Source organism: Dysidea avara, chromosome 3 (genome assembly GCF_963678975.1).
Source record: "Dysidea avara chromosome 3, odDysAvar1.4, whole genome shotgun sequence".
In the NCBI taxonomy this organism is placed as follows: Eukaryota; Metazoa; Porifera; class Demospongiae; order Dictyoceratida; family Dysideidae; genus Dysidea; species Dysidea avara.
Genome location: NC_089274.1, coordinates 16,591,100 through 16,615,846, shown reverse-complemented (window position 1 = coordinate 16,615,846; position 24,747 = coordinate 16,591,100). Strand labels below are relative to the sequence as shown.

The following is a 24,747-nucleotide window of genomic DNA, read 5'->3' as shown; positions in this document are numbered from 1 at the left end:
CAAGTACATAAATTATAACCAAGTATAGCAATTATAACCCAATAGAAACCATCTTGCAAGATCCTGCAGGATCTGTGCATGTAAATCTTGCAAAAGTCTTGCAAGATTTCTGTAAATCCTGCAGGGTTCTCATTCTTGCAATATAAAGGACCTTTTGCAAGAATCCTGCATAAAATCCTGCAAGATTCTTGCAAGATCTTGTGAAATTTTCTGTCATGAATTTCTGCCATATTTTTCTTGCAAGATTTTACAAAACTATTCCTGCAAGAAAGTTTAATGCAATTTGGTTTCTTGCATGTCTTGCAAGACCATCATTAGCATCCTATAGCTGGCCACTTATATTTGATAATCAATGAATATGAAAACATTTATTAGTATAGCTGAACATAATCTTGTAAATGGACATGACTATTACTCCACGCTGTTGTATTTAATTTAATACTTGACTGTTGTACACAACTTGATTCCCAGCTATCATAGAAAACAACACATTTAAGGAATGTTCCACCACAATATAGTTTGTTACCTATGTTTATCCATTGAAAATATGTCACATACAGTTGTCGTCAATGCTATACTATTCGGTTTTGAATTCCCCACTGCATGCTGTATTAGGTAACCTGTAATATGCAGTTGCAATCATATATAAAACAGTATCAGTGACTACCTGGAGTTCATCATTTCGTTGTTGAGGTCAACTGATTGGATGATTGCTTGCATTATCTTGTTTACAACCTTATGTACAGTGATAGTGCTCTCAACTTTATGGATCTTCTCAGTGACATTGAGGCATCCATACTAATAAACATTTAAATGCTCACTCATGTCAACTAAACATTATCTCCTTATAGGATAAAGCAGGGCAAGAGCCAACTTGGAAGTGGCAAGATGTAACCGCCTACTATGATGTGTATTGTATTGTAGCTTTCCTTCTGTATGAAAAAATATTATTGTTCTATAGTGACTTGGTAAACCTACAGTATAATATAGATACTAGTCACACCGGAATATGCAATGATACAAACTAGCTTACCAGATAATTTATAGCAAGACATCATTTTACTGCCTAGACGGCTCTGCATAGTGACGGAACTTCAGAGACGCATGGTCTCACACGTTGATAAATTCCCAGCTTCTTCGCCTTCATGCTAGAAAACTATGGTTGCAGTGTTGTAGGGTACCATCATGTAACGTAGCTTGCACCATAGCAGGCTGAAAGACTGTCACTTAAACGTAGCCATCACAACTAGCTCGCACTAATACTGTACTTTTCCTCTCAGTCTTTTTAAACTTCCTTTGCCATGTCACAATACCATACGTGCGGAAATTTCCGCGGTATGTATATTTCACGGATTTCGCGGTTGAAACTGTAACCGTGAAAATTTAATCCGTGAATATTTCACAGATTGCAGGAAATTATAGGAGTTAGTTATCTACACTTGGCAGCAGTTAGTACTGTAGATCAGCAAACTCGATGACCAGCACTTTTACCCTCACCAGTTGTATTCATGGCTACCACATCTATACGGATATATGGGATCCTTCAGTTGAAGAGACTGAATTGTGGGCAGGAATGCGGGAATTCAGAAGACTGATTCGCTGTTGCGCTGTGAAAGGATGATGTCATTGTTGGCCATGTACCATGTACCATCTCGTGTATGTGTACAAGATTCTTATCGCATGGTGGAACCATCACGAGCACAGTGACTGGGCCAAGAAGGTATTCAGATCATTTGCCACAAGGGAGGATGGAGTTGCCATGTACGTATAAATTTACTGGAAAGGATAGTGTAACGATGATGTCACATAAAACTGCTAAGTGAAGAAAGTGATGGGGTTGGTGAGCTACAAGGTATGTAAAGGATATCATTATTTCAGTATAGTACATTTGTGTCTTACAGCTGCTGGAATTTCTGTTGGTACTGTAAACCAAGCCAGTCTGGTGACACCACAGCCGCAGGGTAGCACATCTTTGGAGGTAAAAACAGAGCCTCGGAACAAACCCAGTAATACAGATGTTAGTGCACAGCCCAGTGCATCAATTCGTGGTGTAAAAGTGAAGACCGAGCCAATTGATGAGGATGAGTCACATGACAGTGTCAGTGGGGAAACACAAATATGGGTAAAAGTTAGAGATATAAGTTTGACCAATATTGACAAAGAAATACTTAGAAGTGGTGAGAAACTCTCTGACAAGCACATTAACTTTGCACAAAGACTTTTGAAAGCTAAATTCCCAAAGATTAATGGTTTACGCCTCACACTCTTGCACGACAAAGCCCACAAAGATCCGACACACAATGCTCTACAGGTTTTCCATACTGGTGGAGATCACTGGATATGTGCAACTACCATTGGTACAGCTGGCAAAAGGGTGTCAGTATATGATTCAGCATATACAAAATGGGATGAACCAACATTGTGTTTACTTAAAAAGCAATTTCACTGTTCACCCAGCAATATTACTATTTTGAAAAATGTGCAGAAGCAACAGGGAGGAAAAGAATGTGGCCTGTATGCCATTGCTAATGCTACAAGTGTTGCACATGGGAAAGATCCCCTTAAGATGAACTATACAGAATCACTGATGCGTGAGCACCTTACCAGGTGTTTTTCCAATGGTACTTTGGAGTTGTTTTCATAGTAGTGTAACACTATATGATTAGTTAATTGTAAAATTTAACCATAAACATAATTGTATTCCTATTCAGTGAAAATACAGTCAAATAATGAATCATGATAATGTGGTAATAGTATTTATACTGTAACAGTATTTAGCTTGGGTTAAATATATGGAGACAAAGTTGAAGTGATCCCAGCTTCTGAAAAACTATTCTGAATGAAACTGTTACGTTCCACATAACTGCATGCATTTACCAACCATTGTAGCCCAAGTGGCTTCAACCTAGTGAGTTTCAGGTCAACAACCTTCTTGCCTTGCCCATCTTCCATCTTCTTCTTGACCTCTCCAGCATACCAAAGATGGAATTGCTTTTTAATTTGATCCTTTAAGGGTTTGTTGACTGCTAGATCTAATGGCTGCAATCGATCAGTGCAGTTTGGGGGAACCTCTACAACTAAGATGTTGTTCTGTTCTAAAAGTCCAAAAATGCTGGAGTAGTTTGGCCTTTGAAAGAGTCAAATATCACGAGGCAGGGCTCAGCTTCAGATTACAGCGTGTCACTGTGACATATGGAAGTAATATGTTATGAAGATAACCCATCATGGTGTGTTCATTTGACCAGTGGTTTACAGAATAGGTCAAATACCAATCTTTTGGACATTCGACCTTGGGCAAGCAAGCAGGGGTCTTGCCAGCATATATCACTTGAGTGGGCAGCAGCTTTCCATCCATAGCACATGACATTAAAACGGTGATTTGCCGTTTGTCATCCAGCCCAGCAATTTCTACTCTCTTGGCTCCCTTCTCTTCAAAAGTCCAATCCAACACTGGCACGTATTTCATTGGTCCTAGTTGATTATTAGTTCTTTAGGAATGCTTTCCATTGCAACAATCGTGCGCACATCAAACAGAAACTGCCTTTTCACTTTTTCAAAATCAGATGGCAATACCTTTGCTTTTGTTGTTCCTTTCCGCTTCACCAAACCCATTCGTTGAAGCACTCGCTGCGCCCACTCTTTAGTTATGTTGATGTATCCTCCATTTTCAGCAAGCAAGTTGGCATCATGGCTAATGACAACATCTCTTGCAGTGTTCATGACAGTCTCAGTATTCACAACAGTTCCCTTTGCATGCGAGGCCTTTATAAACAATTTCATCTCTTCCTCCAACTCCTCCCCTATTAAGAGTGGCCTTCCACGCCGCTTTTGTAAAAGTTCTGTTACTTCCACTGGTCTGTCTCATTTTCGATCATTGGACTGATTAAACACTTCCCGACGGTAAGCATCTCTCCATCCCCGAACACTGGCTTCTTTTAAATTCGGGAAACTTCCTTCTTTCTTAAAATGACGAATAGCAGCAGCAGGGCCATGTTTCGCCGCATATTCACCAATGGTAGCTCGTTCTTCGTCACTCAACTTGATGTATTCACCACGAGTTTTTTGTTGTCCATTGCCATGGCTGCAACTCGCACTATGACTCGAGATTGATTTTAACTCTCTCTTAACGCATTCAATAGTAGACTGTAACACGTTGCTTGGTAAAGCATTCGGTTTAACTTGCTTAAAATAATAAGTTATATCTTTCATAGACATCTCACAACACGTGGCAACACTTCCAACCGCAAAAAATCGCGAAAACCTAAACTCCTTTAACCGTGAAAATAAAATCGTGAAAATCTTGTTTAGTTATGATGAAGCGGAAATTTCATACCGCAAAAATTTCCGCAAGTACAGTAAGGTGCCATACTACAAGTAATGGCAACTTCCGCTAGAGCCACTTTATGATGTAAGTCACAATGTCACAGCTCGGAAATAACTCCCACCAGAAGAAACCAGCCAGTAATCATTCAAAATACAAGTATAAAAAACTTAAATGTCATCTTTTAGATCAAGAATTTCCCTAATAAATAATGCTTTCTTCACTACTCCACTCGACACAGTTCCTAAAGAAGTCGTTTCTATGGTAATATTCTTTACTCTAAATAACGCGCTTATTATAGAATATTGTATTTAATAATTTAAAATGTATTTCGGTATTTTTCTAAGACAGCTTATTCTTCTGGTGACTGACTCTGTAACTTCTGTCAGGCTCTTGGCATGGGGTTATCAGTCTTGTATAGCTATAAACACTGAAAAAAAAAACAAAAAAAAATATGAATGACAACTACCTGTAAGCTACCTGTAAAATGTATTGCTGTAACATGCTGTTACTTGGGATATCTTTGTACTCTCCATGAACTACTAGTGGCTTGGCTCCAGGGGTAGCTACTAATCCAGAACTTTCCTCGATGTGGCAGATAGTCATCATAGTATGTATATCATTTTCCCCAAAGTATAGTATATTAATTCTTTCAAGTGTATATAAATTCAAGCAAGAAGTTTAATTGCAAGAATCTGTATAGTCCTTGCAAGATTTTTACGTTCTTGCAAGAATAGAATAATTATTGCCCTAGATATTCCTGCAGTCATATTTTCTTGCAGGATTTTAACTACTCTTGCAAGAATTTGACGAGAAATTCTTGCAATCATACTTTCTTGTAAGAACTTGCAGGATCTTGCAGGTTCTTGCAAGATGGTTTAAACTGGCACTCACCAATACACTGAGCATCATTATCATCGAGCTTATATCCATCCTCACATTTCGAGCATTTTCCAGTTTTATCACATTTAGCACAGTTGGGTATGCTGCAGTCTACGGAAACATGAGGAGTTAATGATAATTACAGATACAGAGCACTGAGTCTAACTTGTAGTACAAATGTATCACCACAACTCCTAATTTGAACACTTGTTTTTTTGCAATCAGCAAAAGTGATCATTTAAATAGAGGATTTTGTCACCAGTGCGATATATACTGTGCACTTTATTAGAGTGATTCAACAAGTGCTTTGCATTTAATAAAGTTACTAATTCATTGGTCTTAAAAGTTAAAGTCTGTCTTAAAATTTCTGCACATCACACGATCAGACAATGATAAATTATATACATACACTTACCAGAACAGTCAACACCAGAGTATGCTGGATTACATGTACAAGTGAAGCCATTAACTCCATCAGTACACATCCCTCCATTCTTACAAGGATTAGAATTGCATTCATTATTGTTTGTTGAGCAGTTTTTATCAGTATAACCAGCTAAACATTGGCAAGAATAATCATTTACCAAATCAGCACACTTTCCATCATTTTCACAAGGATTAGGACTACAATCGTCAATGTTTACATCGCAAGTTGCATCAGTAAATCCTGCTTCACAGCTACAAGTAAAGCCATTAATTCCATCGGCACAAGTACCATTATTATTGCAAGGATTAGAACTACATTCATCAATGTTTATCGAACAGTTCTTGCTAGTATAGCCAGCTACGCAGTCACAGGAAAAATCATTTACCAAATCAGTGCATGTTCCATTATTTTCACAAGGATCAGGATCACATTCATTGATGTTTCTTGAACAGTTTTTGCCAATAAAACCAGCTACACAGTGACAGGAAAAATCATTTACCAAATCAGTGCATGTTCCATCATTTTCACAAGGATTGGGATCACATTCATTGATGTTTGTTGAACAGTTTGTATCAATATGACCTGCTACACACTGACAGGAATAACCATTTATCATATCAATACAGGTTCCATCATTTTCACAAGGATCAGGATCACATTCGTCAATGTCAGTTGTACAGTTTTTATCAGTATAACCAGCTACACACTGACAAGAATAGTCATTCACCATATCAGTACAGGTTCCATTATTTTCACAAGGATTAGGATCACAGTCATCAATGTCAGTTGTACAGTTTACATCAATAAAGCCAGCTACACACTGACAAGAGTAACCATTAACCATGTCAGTACAAGTACCATTGTTCTCACAGGGATCAGGATCACAATCATCAATGTCAGTTGTGCAATTTTTATCATTATAACCGGCTACACACTGACAAGAATAATCATTCACCATATCAGTACAAGTTCCATTATTGTCACAAGGATCAGGATCACATTCATTGATGTTTGTTGAACAGTTTTTGCCAATAAAACCAGCTATACAATGACAGGAAAAATCATTTACCAAATCAGTGCATGTTCCATCATTTTCACAAGGATTGGGATCACATTCATTGATGTTTGTTGAACAGTTTGTATCAGTATGACCTGCTACACACTGACAGGAATAACCATTTATCATATCAATACAGGTTCCATCATTTTCACAAGGATCAGGATCACATTCATTGATGTCAGTTGTACAGTTTACATCAGTAAAGCCAGCTACACACTGACAAGAGTAACCATTAACCATGTCAGTACAAGTACCGTTGTTCTCACAGGGACCAGGATCACAATCATCAATGTCAGTTGTACAGTTTTTATCAGTATAACCGGCTACACACTGACAAGAATAGTCATTCACCATATCAGTACAAGTTCCATTATTGTCACAAGGATCAGGATCACATTCATCGATGTCAGTTGTACAGTTTTTATCAGTATAACCGGCTACACACTGACAAGAATAGTCATTCACCATATCAATACAGGTTCCATCATTTTCACAAGGGTTAGGATCACAGTCATCAATGTCAGTTGTACAGTTTACATCAGCAAAGCCAGCTACACACTGACAAGAGTAACCATTAACCATGTCAGTACAAGTACCATTATTCTCACAAGGATCAGGATCACAATCATCAATATCAGTTGTACAATTAACATCAGTAAAACCAGTCACACATGCACATGTGTAACCATTTACCAAGTCAGTGCATGTTCCATCGTTGTCACAAGGATTAGGATCACATTCATCAATGTCAGTTGTACAGTTTTTATCAGTAAAACCAGCTACACACTGACAAGAATAGTCATTCACCATATCAGTACAAGTTCCATTATTTCCACAAGGATTAGGATCACACTCGTTGATCTCATTCTCACACATTATCCCCTCATAACCAGGTACACAGAGACATCTGGAACAATCTGGTGCTTGTGTTCCCTCATGCTCACATGTCAAACTGCAAACTAAACAAATCAAAAAAATGTGATGTGAATTGTACACATTAATGGGTATGTAACAGCTAGAGGTCATTATATTATTTTGTAATTGTCACACTTAAGATGATTAACACATGTATTGTAAATAGGAATAAGATCTTAGTATGTAACCCTGTATAAGGCTTTTTGTTGGAATGACAGATAAAAGTTGTTGTCAATGTTGAGTAGCAGCAAGGGTCACGACCTAACACTGGCATAGACGGCAGGATTGATCTCTCCGGCCGAGCAACTAATCCTGAACCTGAGGCAAAGAAGCTGTGGTACCGTGGTGTGATAACGGTACCCGGAAAGGTTGGACAATAGTATACCGCTGCTCGGTTGTTTCTTTGTTATCTTCTTTTAGAACGGCCAGAGAAGTTGAGCTGGTCAGTGATCATGAATGGCGACGGATCCGGGACCAGCTGAAACTAGCCATCGATCAAGGAAACCGCTAATTCTACCTGACACTTTTTCTGGAGAAGGAAACTTTTGTTCCTGGAATTAACATTTCGAAAGCGTGGCCATTATCAATGGATGGGATGATGTAGAGAAATTACAGTGGATGCACGTGCGCCTGACAGGAAAAGCCCATGTGGCGCTTACACGTGTCAGTCATAAGTCCTATCAAGAAGCAAAGGAAGCTCTGAAAGAATGTTTTGACCCGCCCGTGGTGAAAGAACGGTACAAGGTGGAATTACGGTCTCGAGTAAAACAGATGTCTGAGAGCTGGGGCGATTATGCAGACTAACCTAGTGTACTCGCGGACAAAGCCTACCCAGAACTGGAGGAGGAGGCAAGAGAGTATATCGCACTAAATATCTACCTGGATCAGCTACAGCAGCCACAGATAGCCCTTGCAGTAAGACAGGAGCGACCAAGGACATTGACAGAAGCAGTTAAGGCAACACTAGAGCTAGAAACCTTTTTACCAAGGCATAATGAATGCGGCGAAGATAATCAGGACGTGGCTGTATCAAGGCAGGTATCTTCTTAGGAAGCTGATGTTCCAGTTAAGATAGAGACATGCAGTAGTATTACTACATTGTTGGAAAACCTCAAGGCACAATTAACATAGCTAGAAGTTAAAGTTGAGGAAAAGCTGAGAAGTTGGTACCCTTGTCAAATAGATTCTCACCAAAGAGGAAGACATACAAGGGATTAAGCTTATAAGCAACAACACTTTGCTCACAAAAATACTAAAACATCCCATGATCGTCACCGAGCATCAGAGGATATACTATCTCCCTCACAGTTACATCAATGTGATAGTGTGTCGAACAATGGTGTAGGCTAGCATACTCAACAGTGTTCTATTAAACGGCTCCACCATACCATCGCACTGTGGGTGGTATGGGGTAGTTCGGCTTTTCTTGATGCTCAGTAGTTTACAGACTTCATACATTAATTGTGATTCAAACTGCCGCCCCTGGTTTAAATGGAGCTGGTCTGGGATGGAGAATCGCATGAACACTTCATCAACAAGCTTGTTGGCAACTGTGGTAGCCTCTTGATTGGGGATTGCAAACGCCTCCATCCAACGCGTGAAGTAATCAGTTACTACCAACACATATGAGTTGCCTGCTGGACTCTCAGGGAATGGACCTACAATGTCTGTGGCCATAACTTGCATAGGGGCATAAAATTGTACCAAGGGGTGCATGTCTAGTTCTAGATGGTGGCTTTCTTGTTGCACAACTGGCACAGGTTTGACACTAATTGTTTGTATCAGTCCAGTAACCTGGCCAGTAAAATCGTTCCCTTACTCTGCTAAATGTTTTATCCTCACCCAAATGTCCCCCTGCTATGCCATCATGCAGTGCAGCTAATATTTTATGATGATGATTCTTTGGCACCACCAACTGAAGCCAGCTGTGAGCCTGGCTAGATTCTGCAAACTTTCTGTACAGAAGTCCATTAAGGACTGTCAATTGATCACAGTCGACGATCTTCACATGTACTATTAAGTAAGGCAGGAGGAGGTTGGCTAGTCTCTTTATTCTTCAACAAGGGCCTGATGCAGGGGTCATCTAGTTGAGCAGTCCGTATTTCTTCTGAAGTATACTTGCCAAATAGTGAGTTGTCAGATGTTACTACTGCCACAGTGCTATTCTCATCTGCTGGGGCTATACCACACTGTTTACAGGGTATCCTAGACATAGCATCTGCATTGTTGTGGAGTCTACCGGGATGGTGAATGATGGAGAACTGATACTCCTGTAGCTTCTGCAGCCAACGAGCAACTTTCCCTTCTGGTTCTTTAAATCTATGAATCCATGCCAATGCACCATGATCAGTGCGGATAGTGAATGGTGCACTCAGGAGGAAAGAGCAGAAGTGTTGAAGGCCCCCACTCCAGTTTGTAGTTACCTAGGTAGTAGTTGGTGTATGTAGTTGTAAGTGTTGTTAAAGTTCAATGACAGTAGCCCACACTTCGTGGTGCACAATCCAGTGTTAATGTTGCATGTGGGTGATAAGGGTAATAGTATGATTTATTGCTGCTTGACATGGATAATGGAGTTGGTAGTATTATTAAAGGATGTGATGATAATCAGCTATTTACCACCTTTGATGGGAGATTGAAGACAACTTTGACTGAGGTTACACTGTGTTTGAACCCATGCAAGCGCATTTGAGGTCATACTTGCTGCTGGAGGACAATTACTAGCACGTGATTAGATCATTTGAATGTCACGTGAATATGATACCCACCTCAAAAATTTTTCTGGCATTATAACCCTGTCTGTAATAAGCTACGGTACAGCCAAGGCCAAGGTATCAATAACACTACTCTTGGTGGGTCTTCTAACACAAAAACTATGTGCCATGTGACCTTAGTTGTTTGTACCCTACAAAATGCCCATAATTGCACATTTCTGAGCTGTCAGCAAATACATTGTGTTTATTCACACCTCAGAAATATGCTGTAAATTGCATTTATATTGCTGCTCAAGCCCTATCATTCCCAGCCATTAAACAGCCATTTTTCTTTGTTTTGTCTGCACAATGGGATAGAAATAACTGAGCTGGTTTTAAATATTACAGTCAAATCATACATAACCCATACCTACACGTAGGGCAGGTAACAATGCTAGTCTAGAATAAACGGTTTAGACCAATCCGGCAAGACTAAAACAGGTGCTGATACCAGGTGACCCTTCAGACAATCAAATGCATCTTGGCATTCATTAGTCCATCAAAATTGTGCTTTCTTCTCTGACAACTTGTGTAACGGTGCGGCAATCATTGCAAAATTCTTAATGAATCTTCGGTAATAGCTAGCAAGGCCTAGAAATTGCTGAGTCTCTTTAACAGATGTTGGTGTTGGCCATTGCTTTACCTGGGAAGTCTTTGCAGGGTCTGGAAAAATTCCATCTGCTGATACAAGGTGACCCAAAATTTGGACTTCTGGCTGCAGAAATTGACATTTGTGTGGCTGCAGCTTCAACCCTGCTTTATCTAAGCGCTCAAAAACATGACGTAAATTGTTTAGATGATCATTAAAATCTTTGCCTACTATGATAATATTGTCAATATACACTATACAGCTGGTCCATTGCAAGCCCATTAGCACCATGTCCATCAGATGCTGAAATGTTGCCGGGGCATTGCATAACCCAAACAGCATCATGTTAAATTGAAATAATCCTCATGGGTACAAAAAGCTGTTTTTTTCTCTATGGTCCTTGTCTACCTCCACCTGCCAATACCCACTTTTTAAGTCTAGTGTTGAAAAACACTTTGACCCTGTGAGTGTTTCTAGAGTGTCATCTACCCTTGGTATTGGGTAAGCATCCTTGAGGGGTTAATTCATTAACTTTTCGGTAATCAATACAAAACCGTACAGAGCCATCCTTTTTAGGTACTAATACAATAGGAGAAGCCCATGGACTTTTTGATGGTGTGATGATATCTTTTTCCTGCATTTCTGTCAAAAGCTTCTTGATCTCATCCTTCTGGGGTAATGGTACTTGCCTCACAGGTTGTCGAATAGGGCTACCACAAGTTTCAATCTTATGACTTAGTATATTAGTACGGCCCAGGTCATTAGGATGTACAGCAAATATGTGAGCATAATGTGTTAACAATGCACTTAATTGTTGAAGTTGGTGATCATTAAGGCTAGCAGGTGTCTGTTGCATGATGTTACGTATCACTTCTTCCCATTCTTTCTCGGTGCATCTAGTGTTGGACTGTCTACCCACAGTTGATATTTCCCTAATAGGGTCAATAGCTTCTGCTTTGGCAACTCTGGTACCCTTAAAAACTGTGATAGGTTGTGACTCAAGATTTAACACACATAGGGGCACAATACCATTCTGGGGTGCAACAATTGCCCTTGCTATTAATACTTGAGGTTTCTTAGATTCTTTGTTCTCTACCAACCAGTTTCCCTTACAGGCTAGAGGTATCTCACCCATGACCTCCATTTCACTGAAGCCCGCAACAGTAAAGGATTCTTGGACACAAATCTCTACCCGTGTAGTAGTTGGTTCAGAATTATTGGAAGATAGAGCTACTCTTGAACCCTGAACAATTAATTCCCCACGAACCAAGTCTAAAATGCATCCATTGGCCTCTAGGAAGTTCAATCCTAGGATTCCCTCAGATGTTAACGAGTTGACTATAATTAATTCTTGCTTAAACATCTGCCCTGAGATGGTTAATTCCACCACTGCTGACCCCTGAGTTCGTAATGGATAGCCATTGGCACCCACCAAACGTGTGCTCATTGGCGTTAATTTGGGATGGTCAGATGGCTTTATACGGTCCCATATCTCCCCACAAATAAGTGATACTGAAGCCCCAGTGTCCACTAGGAAGGATACTTGGTTTCCAAATGCACTTGCAAGCTTTGAATAGTTTGATACACTATTTATTGGGAGGAGCATTTACGTAAAGTTTGTATGGCATACAATACAAGTGTTCATGCATCCACTGGCTTTTCACCATTTTATTTAATGTACGGTGGCCAGGCTAGACTACCAGTAGATGCTATGTATGGTACTACCAGACCTGTTGCCCACCAGTCACCCAATGAGTATGCTGCTAATTTGGACAAACAGTTGAAATCTGCCTTTGAACTAGCCCATAAAACTGCTGGGGTACAATGCGAACGTCAGAAACATCACTATGACCAGAAAGTTCATGGCAATTCACATAATCCAGGTGATCTCATGTGGTTGTTAAATCCAAAAGTACCAAAGAACAGCGGTAAAAAGCTTTTCCACCCTTGGACTGGACCATTCAAGGTACTGAAACAACTGTCTGAATGCACATACAGAGTGCAGAAACTGGAGGGGAAGAGACATAGACAAGTGGTCCATTTTAATCGTTTAAAGCCATGTCCAAAAGATATTAGACTGAACAGTGATGGTCAACCTGGACAGACAATGTCTCCTGAGAAGCGTACTACAGAGGTACAGGACCAGAGACCTCCTCAGTCAGTGGTGGAGTTAATAGATGATGACGATGAGTTGGCTGTTGATCATCCTACCACCACCCCTCCTTCACACCAACCAATACAACAAAGACGTAATCCTCCATGGCAACGACATCCTCCAGTAAGATTGCAAGACTACGTGAGATCATGAATATGGGACATATTCTTAAGAGGGGAAGTAGTGTAACAGAGGTCATTATATTATTTTGTAATAGCTACAGATTATCATATTTTTGTAACTGTCACACTTTAGGTAGATGATTAACACATGTATTGTAATAAGGTCTTAGTATGTAACCCTGTATGATGCTTTTTGTTGGAATGACAGATAAAATTTGTTGTCAATGTTGAGTAGCAGTGAGGGTCATGACCTAACAAGTAATTACATCTATGGATAATAGAATAAACTGGCTATTTAAAAAATTTTTAAAATTTCAAAAGGAAGTAGGGGTTGATATAATATACATGCTACAAAAAGTAAGGAAACAAGCTCAAAAATGTTGCAACTGATATGAGAAATGATCCAGCAGTAAAAAGTAAGGAAACAAGATTAGACGACTGCTTGCTAAAATGAGACACACTTTTTTAATCCCTACTTCTGGCTAGCTATATCATTTTAAAATGAGACCATCAAATTAATCAACAGTAGGGATTAAAGTGTGTCTCATTTTAGCAAGCAGTCGTCTAATCTTGTTTCCTTACTTTTACTGCTGGATCATTTCTCATATCAGTTGTAACATTTTTGAGCTTGTTTCCTTACTTTTTGTAGTGTGTATATTATATCAACCCCTACTTCCTTTTGAAATTTGAAATTTTTTAAATAGCTAGTTTGTTTACTTTTTTTTTGTCTAGCTAGCTAGCTAGCTATATTATACTCCTTTTGTTTTCCACGTAGTATAAATATCACTCGAAGCATTGCTTTTGTATGCAATAAGGGCCTCTAAAAATAATTGTCGTTTTTTCTTTTAAAGCTATTACAGCAACTGTTTAAGGCTTCAGCTGCATTTCTAATGGTCTAAATGTTGATGATTTTACAGTAAAACATCGCTAGAGAGTCCACCATTATAAGAGTGGAGCCCTCACTTTTAGAAGTCTGGATCCCGAAGTGGTTCCGCCCCTCAAAGACATTATTAGCTAGCTACCTCACAAAAAAGCTAAACTGGTAATTAAGACTGTATAAAATGACTACCCAGCGTTAACAAATGCTAGAGACAACTCCTTGGGTACTACACCCGTTCACCCTCATCTTACACACACGTATTCACACTTCGTTAAAATCACATGTTTGGAATGTGGCACACTCCGCAACTATTAAGCATCGCAACTATTAATTATCCTTCAAGAAGAACAAAGAAATGAATCAATGATGAAAGCAAACAGCGTGGCGCAGTGGACAGAACGTAATCGGAACAACAGATTCGTGAATCTGCCGTCATTACCTTGACCATCTGAAATTTCTGGAGTCATACACCTAGCGCTACCGGGTCTTACAGCAGGCAGGCAGGCAGGCAGGCAGGCAGGCAGGCAGGCAGGCAGGCAGGCAGGCAGGCAGGCAGGCAGGCAGGCAGGCAGGCAGGCAGGCAGGCAGGCAGGCAGGCAGGCAGGCAGGCAGGCAGGCAGGCAGGCAGGCAGGCAGGCAGGCAGGCAGGCAGGCAGGCAGGCAGGCAGGCAGGCAGGCAGGCAGGCAGGCAGGCAGGCAGGCAGGCAGGCAGGCAGACGAAATGTAGGTGAATTTCGAAAATTTTAAAACTCACTGTACATCAAAACATTCGACTTTTCACTTCGTTTACCCAAGGTACAGCATCATCATAACAGAACTAATGCCTTCCAGGTGGTTTTTTCGAGTAAAATTTATTGCAAGGCCTTTTCTTAAGGTGCGAAAATCCAAGAAACCACTGGCATATGATTTCTTACCAACCTCTGCTATATAGTACTATCGTACTATATGATAATGGATGGGAAATGCAATAATTTTTACAGTATCAGACTTGATCGGGTCATGTCTTTTATAGACACATTACCAACCATCTTATCACTTGAAGTATTCACTACATGTACTAAACTAAAAGTATACGTATGCACTCATTACAATGCGGCAAAAGCTTTAGGCACATGTAGAGATTGAAAGTTTAAGTCTAGTGTATGGAAAATCTCACATCATACCTTTAGAATGAAACAACTGATCTTCATGCACATACCAATAAATAGCTGAATCTTTTTAAATAACAGTTTATTGTGCTATATACACTGATATACCAGCCCTGTTGTTTAAACAACTGGCTTTCTACATCAGGCTTTACTTCAAGTAAGCAAAATTTAAAATGGTTTAGTAACATGAGACTTTATAAAAATGTTACATGCTATTATAAATTTAACAAGATATCAAGTGTGTATATGTGCTTATGGAAAACACCCCTATACCCAACCTTACATTTATAATTCACTATGTATGATGATCGCTGATCTCTTTCACTTCTGTATAAAGGAAGCTTTTGATGAGTTCAGGTGAACTAGGATTTCAGTGGAGATGGGTGCTTTGTACCCTCCAACTTTGGCTGACTTTGAACTAACCAAAAAACATCCTTCACACAACTAGTGTGTTTGATAACCTAGAACAAGTAGCTTCAGCTCAGCTTTTCTGTGGTAATTAATAATTAATTATTGCCACATGCTTTGACTTAACTACTCCACATGTGATGTATCAACAGATCACATGAAGTACTATCCCACTAGAGAAAAAGCTAAATTTAATGCAGGGAGTAAGAAACCATGATGTCTTGATCCTCCGGCAACACGTGGTTGTGTGCCAAAGGTATCACAACAGGATTTGGAACAATTTTTCTCCATTCAACTTAAACTTAAAACACATTGACCTCTTATCTCAGTTAAAATTCTTACATCAGTTAAAGATTTTCATTAACAGTACTATCCCACTGAGGACCAACAGGAACGCTAAGCCTGCAAATGCAGGGAGTTGACACTAAAGTGGATGGGGACATTTGAAAGGCTTATACTGAAGCTTCTTTCTGTGTGTAGATTAGACTGTTAATGTTTCTACTATGATTTCTTACTGTGAACTTGAACAGCATGTGCATGTATGAGTATGCTCATATGCTTGGGTGTATAGTCTACTAAGACTACTACACAACTAAAAATGTTAGACAACTACAACCCTGAAGAATTTTATTGCCAGGAGAGAGTGCCTACTTTCTTAAGATCATGTGCATCCTTCTCACAGTAGTCAGGGTAAAGGTTACTCCCCAGGGACATTTAATCTCTTTGCTTCAACAATGCAAAGAGACGTCCAGTTGAACAGAGGTTCATAACATATCATCGGATCATATGTAAGAGAACCAGTATTGTTAAGGGGAACCTGATGACCAAGATGGAAAGCACACAGCCTATCACATTTAGAGAAACATAATTCATGGGTAATGAAATCACAAGGTGAAATCATAAGGGTAATCACTTTCACCACTTGTAATAATTCTCAAGTGAAATGGCCCCATACTAAATGTAAACACTATTACAATAGTTGTGCACTATAGGAGGTTGCACAGTTTTTATTTCAACCTATAGATTGTGTCAATCAAAACTTACTGACGCTGGTTACTGTTTCCTGACCCTGTTTAATTGGTGAGTTTGCCATAATGCGTTGTTATATATTAACCAGAGAGGGTCATTGCCTTAGCACGTTCACCTACAACTTAGCCTAATGTCATCCCATGCACAATCTTCTTTCATGAAACCCCCTTGCCACCACACCTAACTCTATAAAGTTACAACAAACATTTACAGACCATACTGAACTGACACAAAACATGTAATTTGGAGGGAAATTAGGTGGATAGTCAGTGCATGACATCATCTCAGACATTCTACTTGTGTTGCATGTTATAGTGCTCATGCTGTAACACACACGTAACACACATTGTGTTTAGGGCTGCACTGATTCCACTTTTTACCGATACTTCAAATACCAAATACTCAGCTGGGAAGTATCTGCAAGTACAAGTACCAATACCAAGTACCTTAAAGTAGCTACTTCATAGTGCACACATTTATTATATACAGTGAAACCTGTCTAAAGCGGTCACCTTCGGGCCAGAAATATTTGGCCTTTATAGAGAGGTGGCTGCCTAACTCAATATCCTCCATAAAGCAGCCATAGGCCATAAACTGAGCTTTGGCCTTTAAACAAAGATTCCAGGGACTTATAAACTCACGTTTAGTTACATAAAAATGCATTTAGCTACACTCCAGTACACCGCCTACTTACACAGCAGACAAATTAGCTAGCAGAAAAGGACCTGAAGCTACTCTGAGTTTGGAGACAACAATTGAGCTGATTATGATTCCTAGCTACAAAGTCTGTGAAGTAAAAACAGGGACTTCCTTAAAGACAGTGGACTGTTAATGTTAACTAAACAATTACAAATCCAGGAATCAATATCGTGAGGTGAGCTTTAATTAGAATCACACAAAGAATCAAAGCCATGGAGTGGCCACAAGCTTTTCTATACTGTGAGTTTATAACTTTTCCGTATTACAGAAGTATGAAGTAGTGCAGCTAGTTTATACTCACTGTAATGGCTATAGCTGGCTGCTTTGTGCGAGGTCTTTTGTATAGCGAGGTGCTGTTTGGGACTGCTAAAGCTGGCCGTTATACATGTTATAGAGGTGACCGTTTAATGCAAACTATTTCTGTACAAACTGATTGGGAATTGGTCAGGATCGTAGTCACATGGCTGTTATGTTGAGGTGACCGCCCAACTCAGGTAACTGTTAAGGGAGGTTCCACTGTAGTGCATTTCATATGGTATTCTTGTACACGTTTTCAGTATGGTTCATGTTTATAATGAAGTAACCAATCAAGATTCACAAAGAAGGAAGTCACTGAAATGCAAACCAGTGGATATTCCAGTATTCTTCTGGAGAAGTGTAGATAATATCATAATGGTGCTTACAAAACACAAAATAATTTATTCTAATACTGAAACAGTTACTACTACCTGATTGCTCTATTAGAGTTATTGACAGTTCTATTAGAGTATATCAATCTTTTTCTCAGTAAAGCGTTTTCACACGTACGTTTCAGCACATAGATCAGTAATTTTGCTGGTAGTTAGCTATAGTGTTATACTTGATGCTTTTAGGCATCCACTGTGCTAATAAAATAAGCAAGTACAAACAAACATTATTTTGTTCTTATAGGAATATATTCATGAGTGGTTGTATACGCATGAGTGTTGGTACTGAGCTTCATTAAGAACTAGCATTGGTACCTGCCCTACATGCAGGATCATTTCTATAGTAACTACAATTCACAGATGAAAGGGAATCAAGCATTACTATTCAATACATGTGAGCTTTATGCTCTAATTGAACACACAGGGACAAAGACACAGAAAAAACATGGCTATAGGGGAATGTATACTACAGACATAAAGAAACAATAGGTGGATTAATGCTAACTAAGCTATGAAGTATTAATACCAGTACTACAATGCTATCAAGTGTTAACACCAGTACTACAATGCTACACCAGCACTACATTGTTATCAAGTATTAACACCAGCACCAGCACCACAATGCTATACCAGCACTACAATGCTATCAAGTATTAACACCAGCACAATGCCATCAAGAATCAACACCAGCACAATGCCATTAAGAATTAATACCAGCACCACAATGCTACACCAGCACAATGCCATCAAGTATTAACACCAGCACTGCAATGTTAAGTATTATACTATATCAATGCTGACTAAGCTATTAAGCACTAACAGATGGTGTGCTGTGGTAGATGGTTTGTGTTGTTGGCATCAAAGAACTTTAAATTGTGTGGTTAAAGCAATAAGTAATATGCAGTGTACAATTGGAAAGTGGATTTGAATTCCTGAAGTCATTTGCATTAGAACTTTTATAGCTAGTATGTACAACTTATCATATAGCATTATATAGAACTTCTGATCTTTGGCATTGCTTAGTAGGCATTAGTGTCAACAAACTGGCAAATGAATAGTGTTACTTAAAGACTTTGTAATTATGTGATAGTTATGATCATACCATTACCATAGGCAAAGGAGTTTGAAAACATAGGCTAGAGTATGAATGCAACCCTTTATAGTACGTATGCAGTTAGAGATGTTACATTTACTATCATACAGTACAATTTGTAAGATTGGAAGTTGGAGCAATACCTTAGTACTCTAAATGGATGATAGGCTTTACTTTCTGACACTTCTGGCCACTGGTCATGGGTTGTTTACACACACACATACACACACACTTTAACAATAGGATGTTCCAGTTATCCCTATGGGTGGTACTTTCTCATGTAGTACACTTGTCAACAACAATAGGATGTTGTAGAAATTCCACCAGCTCTCCAGCATAGCTAGTTTTGCACTATAAAAGGCAGCGTAGCTGTTGTAGTGTGCATTTTTATTGGTCAAGACACAGAGATGGCATCGAAAGAAATTGATGTGAGCAGTATTGTGAATGAATCATTAGATGCTCAAATAACTGGAGTTTTGGGAGATATCTCTCCTATGAAAAAGGGAAGGGGGCATCATATTTTCATGGAGAGATACTGGATGACAATCGAAGAGTGCGGTTTTATGGTTTTGATGGAGCCATTAGAAAGAGACTTAGTGAAGAGATGGGGAATGCAGTTGTGCTGACTAACTGCCAAGTAAAGAAGGCACGCTATAGCAATGATTATGAGGTAAATATGTAGAGTTAGTATGTATTACAGATAATACTCCTTGTTCTGTGATAGGTGTTAGTTGGCAAAGGAACAACTGTTGAGAAAACTGATAAAACTTTTAATGTTGGCCTGAAGAAAAAAGATGTTACAATAACGCCACTAAGTGAGCTGAACGATGTACCAGAGTACAATAAAATTAACTGTGAAGTCAAAGTCCTGCAAGTGGATGAGCCTGTATGTACATCCAGTGGTAAAATGCTACAGAATGTCATTGTGGCTGACCAAAGTGGTGTTGTCAAAATGAACTTTTGGGAAGATGACATGAAAAAAGTTGCTGCTATCAAGTCCTATCGATTTGAAAAGGTGTCTGTCAAAGAATATCGTGGACAAAAGTACTTGTCAGTCCAGGGCAATACTGTTATCACTGAAATTGAGGATGTAGATGCTGACTCGGATGTTGGTGAAGAAGCTCAAGATCTTTTCCCATGTATCATTGAGAATGCTAAAGTAATTGGAGTGGTGTCACTTGAAGCTTATTTGAAATGCATCAAGTGCAATGCGAAAATTGACAGCAGCGATGATTACAATACTTGTAGGAAATGTAGCACAGCACAATGCATGGAGGAATGTGAGTCTGAAGTGGTTGCTCAGCTGATGGTGAAAAGTGGTGACAAAAGAGTTACACTGAAAGCGTTCACTACTGTTTTGGAGGAAATAGCAGAAGCTGCTGTAAACAGGCCCTTTGTACTTCTTACTGCAAGGCCTTTTACTGCCACTCACCCAGAGCATTAGCAGACCATAAACTTCACCATAAACAAAACAATCACATACTTTGTTGTAATTTAATTTGCAAATAATAATTGTCAATGATATACTTAATTTAATAAAGAAATAGACATGTAAATAAGAATGAATCTTTAGTGACACCTAAGGTTATACTACTACTTGCCTTATGGCTGCCAGCTTAGCATGGGACTGCATTTAGACATTCGCGTGTTTCTGGTTTTTTCTTGCATCAAGTTGAAACTCCGTGAAGATATATGTACTGACGATCGGGGTTATACATGTTTTCGAATGTGGAAGCTTACTACTTCCAATGTATTCGAATGATGACGTCAGGTGAATAGCATTGTGCAAATTATATTTAAGAATTACGTAATAAACTCCAATGGCCAATAGTTCAAAAAGTACTCAGAGTGACTGAAAGGTTTACTGAAAAGGTACCTGAACGAAAAAAAAAGTGTACTGAAAAGGTGCCCAAATCGAAAAAAAAAGTTATCACAAACTGGAATTGAACCCACAACTTCTACACGTAAGGCGGCTGTCTAACCCATTCACCTACCTGTCCTACACCCAAAGTTACACATTTATTTTTGTCTTATAAAGACCTGTACAAATGGACTGAGATAGATGTCTACTTGCGGTTTATAGAAAGAATTTAAGCCATTTTTCTTCTACACCTTCGCGTTTAAAGAGCGGTAACGGACAAACGATAGCTTGCACGAACTTTTCGAAACCGTCATTGTAGAGCTGGATAATGAGCGCTTATTTAGACACAAAGACGCTTCGAAACGTGCAGCGGTTCAAGAGTACATGCCTGACATCAAATGGAATGCAGACAGACGGACGGCTTTTCAGTCTTATAATATAGATATGAACACGCCATCGTTAGTATGCTCCTACATGGCGCTGCAAGCTAACTAGAACCACTACACGTACTATCGTAACTCCAGTTCTGATTCCCTGGTGCCGGTTAGAGGCACCGTATAAGGTGGAGTGCTCGTAATAGTTGATCAGTTTTCTGTTGTATTTTTCTCTCCTAGACAATGGCGGAGAAGACTTACACATTCCGACAAGGAGATTTGCCGAGGTTGGATCTTTAGGTAGACAGAGGTACAGAATTTACAGCATGGTGCCTCCATTGGGAGTCATATAGCTGTCTATTCGGGTTAGCAAAAGAAGAAGCCGGCACGCAAGTGAAGGGCATTAATGCTTTCTTTCTCGAGAGACACCCTGGCTATCGTACAAAATCTCAGCCAGACAGAAGATCAAATGAAGGCACCGCAGGATATTATAGCAGCCATACGTGCATACGTTAGACGGTCACATGAATGGGACCATAAAACGGAGGAACTTTAGGAGACGCCGGCAGGAAGCGGGAGAGTCATTTGACGATTTTTTAATAGCTTTGCGCGAACTGATTAAGACCTGCAAGTTCTGCTCAGATGCATGCGCACAGAAGGGCTTGAGAGATCAGATTATTGAGGGCAGACATGGGGCCAAGTACATTTAAAAGTACTTAAGTAAAGTACAAGTACTTTTGAATTTTCCAAGTACAAGTACAAGTACTCCAGCAGCAATCAAGAGAGTACTTAAGTAAAGTACAAGTACATGCTGGAAGTACTTAAGTAAAGTACAAGTATATTTTGCTGTAGTAAAATATATGCTGTATTCAGCATATTGCAGTATGTAAGTGCGCCTAGGGGGTTGGTTTTTGTCAACCATTCTCTCTCTTAAACTCTTAAAATTCACTGACTTGAATAGCAGCATTGTTTTTGTTTGCCAGAATGCTATGACATCATTAATCGTGGCAACATGGTACATAGTAAGGTTGGGGAAGGCAGTAGAAGAATCGCAAAAAGTTGTAAACTGCACCTTCACCCACTGTGTACAAACTACGTACAATGTTTGCAGTACTTACAAGTACTTAAAAGTACTTTAAGTACTCAAGTACATACAAGTACTTAGCAAAGTACTTGAGTATAAGTACAAGTACATTGGGGAAGTTAAGAAAGTATTTAAGTAAAGTACAAGTACTTTCAAATCTGTACTTAAGTATAAGTACTCATGTACTTGGCCCCATGTCTGATTGAGGGCTTACGAGATGTAGACACTGTAGAAGACCTGCTAAAAGAGAAGGACCTCACATTGGCAACCACAATCATGCGTTGCCGCAGTCATGAAGCAGCTAAGAAGCACTGCTCGGACATCACAAAAGTAGAATCAGGCACCATCGCAGCAGCACACGTGCCATACCAAGCAAGATCAAAGACTTGTACTGGCTGCGGAGCACCATTGCACAAAGCAGGCCACCAACAATGCCCAGCCTACAACCAACTATGTATACACTGCCACAAAGTCGGGCATTTTGCCAAGGTGTGTCGCAGTAGGCAAACACAGCAGCCTCTCCCACTTGCCAAACCTGGAGCTAATGCAATCCACACTGATCATCAACATGCTGTTCAATTGTTCCCATTAACACAGCAACTCACCGACCCAGCCCCCAAAATTAGGGTCCAAGCGTCCACAGTCATGGGCACTCATGAGCTCACTGTGTTGCCAGACTCTGGTGCAGATATCTCGGCAGCTGGAACAGACATCTTAACATGCCTGGGTTGCCATCCAAATAACCTCCTGCCATCTGCAGTGATATCTAAATCAGTGGACGGCAACAACATGACACCTTTGGGATGCATACCGGTCACATTTTGTTTGCAACAGTACCATGATAATTTGCACTTCCTCCCAGGCGTCAGGGGCTATCATATCATGGAAAGCAGCCAAAGGTCTGGGTATTCTTCCCTACCACTACCCATCACCAGCTCCAAACAAATCCGCAGCAGTACAGACAACCACCGCATGGAGTGATAGTGCGAAGATGGCTGCAGCAGAGGAAATTATGAAGGAATATCAAACAGTGTTTGATGGCCAAGTACGGGTGATGGAAGGGGAGCAATTCCATATCAGGCTTCAGGAGGACGCAGTCCCATTTTGTGTAAAAACACCGCGTGTTGTACCCTTTGCATACAGGGACAAGTTGAAAGAAGAGCTGGACTTGCTACAGCAACAAGGCATCGTTACACCAGTCACAGAGGCCACACGGTGGTGTGCGCCAATAGTTGTTACCCCTAAGAAAGGTACAGAATGTGTAAGGATGTGTGTGGATTTGTCCAAGTTGAACAAATTTGTTGTGAGGGAACGTTACATGTCTCCTACCCCAGCTGAAGCTGTGGCTGACATTGCTGCAAAGGAGGCCAAATACTTTACAGTTATTGATGCTGCCAAAGGCTACCATCAATGTCCTTTAGCAAGCGAGAGCCAAGAACTCACAACTTTCATTACCCCTTACGGGAGATTCAAGTATTTGCGGGCTCCGTATGGGCTCTCATCAATTGCAGAGCACTATAATCGTTGTATGGCAGAAGCGTTGGAGGGACTGACAGGATATCGCAGAATAGTAGATGATATAGTTATTTTTGACAAGGATCCACAACAGCACGTGATGCATGTTAAGCAGTTTTTACAGCGATGTAAGGAAAGGCAAATCTCTATCAACAAGGAGAAGTGGAAGTTCCGTTGTACAGAGGTCACATTTGCAGGTTTTTGTCTGTCCCCAGAGGGGTACCAGTTGGACTCCTTAATCACAGCAGCTATTTCACAATTTCCCACACCCACCACTCGTACAGAACTGCAATCTTTTATGGGCCTAGTCAATCAGTTAGCCTCAGGTACCAATGCAATTGCGGGGCTCATGGCACCATTTCGCCCACTACTCAGCACCAAAAATGAGTTCTTATGGACAGTAGAGCATGACCAAGCAGTCATGAAGGCTAAGGAGTGCCTCACAACAGCTCCAGTACTGGCATTCTTTGACATTGCAAAGCCTACACGGTTATGCACGGATGCGAGTAGGCAAGGTTTGGGGTTTATACTACAGCAACAGGGAGCAGATGGCACATGGCACTTGGTACAAGCTGGGTCACGCTATTTGACTGATACAGAGTCGCGATATGCAGTCATAGAATTGGAACTGTTGGCTGTGACATGGGCTATATGGAAGTGCACCATGTTTCTGACAGGGCTGCCACAGTTTGAAGTGTGGACAGATCACAATCCACTTGTACCGATTCTGAACAGCCACAGGCTAGATG

At 40.1% G+C, this 24,747-nt stretch overlaps 1 protein-coding gene and 1 long non-coding RNA gene across 8 annotated transcripts in view; both read right to left on the bottom strand.

Moving 5' to 3' along the window:
- LOC136249726 (fibropellin-1-like) overlaps nucleotides 1-24,747 on the bottom strand; it is a 37,876-nt gene that overhangs the window by 1,510 nt on the left and 11,619 nt on the right. For all 6 annotated transcript variants that reach the window (XM_066041827.1, XM_066041828.1, XM_066041825.1 and 3 more), the window contains 2 exons: nucleotides 5,619-7,649; nucleotides 5,216-5,314 (listed from right to left, as the gene is read on the bottom strand). In XM_066041827.1, coding sequence (XP_065897899.1) covers nucleotides 5,216-5,314; nucleotides 5,619-7,649 — 2,130 coding nt within the window. The remainder of the gene's footprint in view (nucleotides 1-5,215; nucleotides 5,315-5,618; nucleotides 7,650-24,747) is intronic.
- Nucleotides 4-5,203, bottom strand: LOC136249747 (uncharacterized). Of its 2 annotated transcripts, XR_010698323.1 has the most exons (5): nucleotides 4,802-5,203; nucleotides 1,034-4,751; nucleotides 668-974; nucleotides 527-620; nucleotides 4-471 (listed from the first exon to the last, which is right to left on the bottom strand). It is a non-coding gene; the product is annotated as an uncharacterized lncRNA (long non-coding RNA). The 2 variants fall into 2 exon arrangements; XR_010698322.1 differs by having other exon boundaries at nucleotides 1,034-5,203.